Raw genomic sequence first — 4,581 nt, forward strand, 5'->3', positions numbered from 1 at the left:
TTTAAATTCATGTTTTTTTCAAATTCATGGACTTTGTAAAATCCACAAATTTCTTTCAAAACCAATGTACTTTTTATTATGCCATTTTATGAATTAACAGAAAAAGGCAGATGTTTTTCCTAAGCTAGTTTTTCTACACAATTTTCCTAAGCTAGCTGACTAGCCATAGACGAGCGAAAAAAATCAATGAACATGCGGGTTCTTAAACAGGCTGGCCCATAGAGTCTGGTTTGGGGGAACAGTCTTTTGTGTGGTTTTTCCTGATTTTTTTATGAATTATCAGGTTTAAAAGATGTGAACGATTTAAGTTAGTGAAGGTAAAATAAATGAGTGCATTTGTTTGGGAGAGAAAAGGGCAGCGCATGCATAGCAGGTTGATAATAGGTAATAGGTGGATGAAGGGGCTCACCTCAATTGAATTCAGGGGGAGGGAGATGATTAGTTTGGAAAGTTATTAAGTAAAATGTTTGCACTCCTCCGCTCCTAAATGTAAGTCTTTTTAGACATTTTAAATGGACTACAAGATACGGATGTCTGTAAACATATTTTAAAGTGTAGATTCACTTATTTTGCTCCGTATGTAGTCATTTGTTGGAATCTTTAGAAAGACTTATATTTGGGAACGGAGGGAGTAGAATTTTGTAGGTCTAGCATTATATTGGACTGAATAACATGTGACCTATTGTATCATCTATCACGTTAAGAGTGTATTGCAGTTATTTCATTTGAGTAACAGTTCCACTTATACATTATTCTGGCCACCAATCTTGAGCACTCGATTAAGGATCCGGATCTGCCGGCACCCAGCGGAACCTCAATTTTCCGTTTTCATAAGCTACCACTACACAGAGCCGGAGGGTGTGGGGGCGGGGTAGGAACTCGCGCAGTCTGCTGGGGCGAAGGTCACGGTGCCCTTGTCGAGGTCGTACCCAACGTGCATGTTCTGCTGGGCGATGTTCCCGATGATCGACGCCGGTAACTGCTCCGACATCGCCGCCACCGCCAAGCACAGGGTCCCCTCCTGCACCTCCACGAACGTGTTCTCCGCCTTCAGCGTCACCGCAGCGCCGCCGCCCAGCCCCAGCGTCACGTCAGGGATCATGGCCGCAAGCTGCCCCTCCCGCACCCCGCTCACGTCGAAGCACAGCGGCAGGAACTTTTCTGGCGACTGCGCAGGCGGGAGCTTGATCCGCCGTGTCAGCTCCTTCACAAGTGGGTCTAAAAGCGCCTCCGGGAGGTATGTGAGCGTCGTGCCGGAGTCGACGATGATGGGGGACTGGTCCGGCGCCGGGAAGGTCTTGTTCCCGACCTTGACGGACCGGAGCTCGACGGTGTAGTATGCCTTCACTTGAGATGGGATCAGCGGCGTCGTCGCCGCGCCCGGATCCGTCACGGCGGCCCGGGAGCCGAAGTTGAGCGCGGAGGAGGCCATGACGGAGTAGGGCACGAGGCAGTAGGAGAACCTCCGGCCCAGAAAGGTGTGTGCGCCGAGCTGACTGACGAGGGAGAGGTCGCCGCCGCCGAGGCCGACGAGGCCGTCCCCGATGAACGTGCCGACGAAGGTCGTGGAGCAGCCGAAGTTGACGTTGGCCAGGCGCGTCGTCCCATCGCCGCGGCCGCCCGGGGCGGCGAAGGTGAAGGTCTCTGTGGAGAGGACGCCGCTCGTGTGGGACCCGTCGCCATAGGAGTATGAGTACCTGCACTTGGAGTCGGTGCCACAGGCTGCGTCGGGCAGCTCGCCGCACGCGCCGGAGTCGCAGTCCACGAGGCTGAACGTCGTCGATTTCGAGGGGTCGAACTGGACGCCCAGCGGCTGCGCGTACGCGTCACGGGCGGTCGCCGGACCAGGACCGTCGTCTCCGTAGCTGCAATTGAGCCAGATGAGGTCGCTGCCGGTGTCGGCGATGGCGACCATAGGAGTGGGCGGCGTGCCTATGTTCACGGCCATCAGGTACTCGGACGACCTGGACGTGACCTCGGACACGACGCCGTCAGCTGAGGGCGCGTCGGCGCGGACGTAGGAGCGCGAGAGCGCCGCGGCGCGGGCCGCGGACCGCCGCGCGGCCTCGAGCACGCGGGCGGGCGCGGTGAGCGTCGGGTCGTGGAACGGCGACCTGACCGAGTCACGGTGGATGAACTCCACGCTAAAGCCATCGCCACCGCTGCCGGCGTACGCCGTGCCCGCGCACAGCTGCGCCGTCAGGACGACGGCGACGAGCAGGAGAGCGCCGGATACCATCGTCCGAGGCATTCTGTGCTAGCTTAACTCCCAAGGATTAGCTCTACTGGGGTTGCTTTGCTGCTGCTGCTATGCAGAGGGCGGTATTTATAGGCGAATTTGCGTAAGATCATAATGGTAGATGATTAATGGGGAGACGAATGTGGTAAGTCGTGATATGATATGAAGTCATGAAACTGTCGAGTGCCATTCGGCAGCTCGCTGCGTTATTGTAATTACGTGCTGCACTACGCATGGAATGGAATCAAGGGTAGATAGTGCGGTTTCCACTGCATTTTTTGAAGGCAGCCATTAATTCGCGCCAAAAGATCACGACGAGAAATTTGCAATTTCTAATCTTGTACTAGCTAATCTTGTAGAAGAAGGATTGTTTCCGGAATATCGGCCACTGGAGTGGCAAGAAGAGGCAGTGTTTGATTGCTTGGTGCCACCGGTCACCTGGAAAATTTGTAGTAACCGTTCTCCAGTTTAAGCTTCCTTTTGTTCTACGTCTTGCCCTTCATGTCGGGCTCATTTCAGTGATTCCATTCGGCACTTTTCTGCAGCAAATATGCAATCTGTTACACTTTTTTTTAGCGGTATAAGGGCATCTACAATGCAGGCGCTAAGGACGGACGCCAGGTTTCGAATCCTACTCGATTTCAGCGATTCCCATCCAATCCCAGGAAAATTGTTGGCGTCGATGCCATATCATTCGCCGGGCGCTCCAGCCCTTTTTTCGCACGGATTAAACTGGTCCGGAGCCAGGCGCTTAACTATCAGCATTGTACACAAAGGCTCCAAGGCAAACGCCAGGTTTAAAATTCCTTTTTTTTTTCTCAAGCGCCTTTGGAAGCGCCTTCCATTGCAGATGCCCTAAGAGTGGCCTTCATTGATCCATGTTCAAAGGTACTACTGTATAATTGATATATCCCAGGGCTCGATGAGCCAAACAAAATGATAAGTTTCGAGTGATAAAACGCTCCAAACTAAATTATGTGCATTTGAATTTGAAGCACGGTTTTCGTGGATGAAGGTCGCCTCCTCGAATTCACTCTTCCTTTGTTGTCCTAACTGATCACCGAGCTATAATGGCCAAGTTCGCCTTCGCTGGTTACATGAAATTCAATGTGGACGGAGGCGTGGCGAAGGTGCAAGCGAAGGGAGCGTCAGTGGTTGTGTTGCAGAAATGTTGAAGGAAAGTTCCAGGGGCCATCAGCTCGTGTGTTTGATAACCTAACTCATCCTGCAACGTTAGAGGCATAGGCGTGTTGTGAAGCTTTAACATTTGCAAAGGATCTTCAGGCACGGAAAAATCGCATGTCGTCACATGAATGATGCATGGATCATGAACATCATGTCATGTGTAGTTGGGCAATAATACCAAGGTGATAGGTTTTTTTAGTGCGGGTGCTATATCTCGCATTAAGCGAGACCGAAACAACTCTCCTGCAAGAGTCTACAATAACGGGCCGGCCAACTCTCGCATGCTTAAAAGAAAACAGTGTAGAAAAAGGAGCACTGGGGTGATTCGAGCCTTGGTATCCTGGACGGGAGCTCCTATACATCGCGCTGGGGGAGTCGAAGTGCGCACCCCTCGCGCGCCCATTTGGGCCGGTGAAAGGATCGATATGGTTGACTAGAGGGGGGGTGAATAGGCAACTACCAATTTTTAGCTTTTCTTAACAAATTAAGTTTAGCAACAAATAGGTTGTCTAGATGTGCAACTAGGTGAACAACCTATATGATGCAAACAACAACAAAGTGAAAGCAAAGGATACAACATAATGATAGCTTGCACAAAGTAAAGGGAAGAGATAATCACAAGTGGAGACGAGGATGTATTACCGAAGTTCCTTCCCTTTGGGGGAAGTACGTCTCCGTTGGAGCGGTGTGGAGGCACAATGCTCCCCAAGAAGCCACTAGGGCCACCGTATTCTCCTCACGCCCTCACACAATGTGAGATGTCGTGATTCCACTAGTGGTGCCCTTGAAGGCGGCAACCGAACTTTTACAAACAAGGTTGGGGCTCTCTTCACAACCAAATTGGAGGCTCCCAACGAAACCACGGAGCTTCACCACAATGGAATATGGCTCAGAGGTGACCTCAACCGTCTAGAGTGCTCAAACACCCAAGAGTGACAAAATCCACAGAAGAAAGTATGGGGGAATCAAATATCCTTTGGTGGAATTGTATATATAGGTCTCCTCCTTCAATGCCTAGCAAATCAACAAGTTTGAGTGGCTATAGAGAAATCGGGCAATAAGCTTGAAGGACATTAATGGTGGAGAGAGAGAGAGAGAGACAAGAGGTAAGAGGGTAGGTGGAAGAAGCCCCCTTTATATAGGAAACCCTAAGATCC

At 51.2% G+C, this 4,581-nt stretch overlaps 1 protein-coding gene across 1 annotated transcript; it reads right to left on the reverse strand.

Moving 5' to 3' along the window:
• Window positions 1–697: 697 nt before the first annotated feature.
• LOC123074194 (aspartic proteinase CDR1-like) lies at window positions 698–2,251 on the reverse strand. The gene has a single exon (XM_044497096.1). It carries the CDS (start codon window positions 2,249–2,251, stop codon window positions 842–844), a length of 1,410 nt encoding a protein of 469 aa, XP_044353031.1. The 3' UTR covers window positions 698–841.
• Window positions 2,252–4,581: the final 2,330 nt, after the last annotated feature.

This window comes from Triticum aestivum, chromosome 3D (assembly GCF_018294505.1).
Source record: "Triticum aestivum cultivar Chinese Spring chromosome 3D, IWGSC CS RefSeq v2.1, whole genome shotgun sequence".
Taxonomy (NCBI): Eukaryota; Viridiplantae; Streptophyta; class Magnoliopsida; order Poales; family Poaceae; genus Triticum; species Triticum aestivum.

Excerpts from the sequence above, each read along its gene's own strand:
- LOC123074194 (XM_044497096.1), bottom strand. The coding sequence starts at position 2,251 with ATGCCTCGGACGATGGTATCCGGCGCTCTCCTGCTCGTCGCCGTCGTC.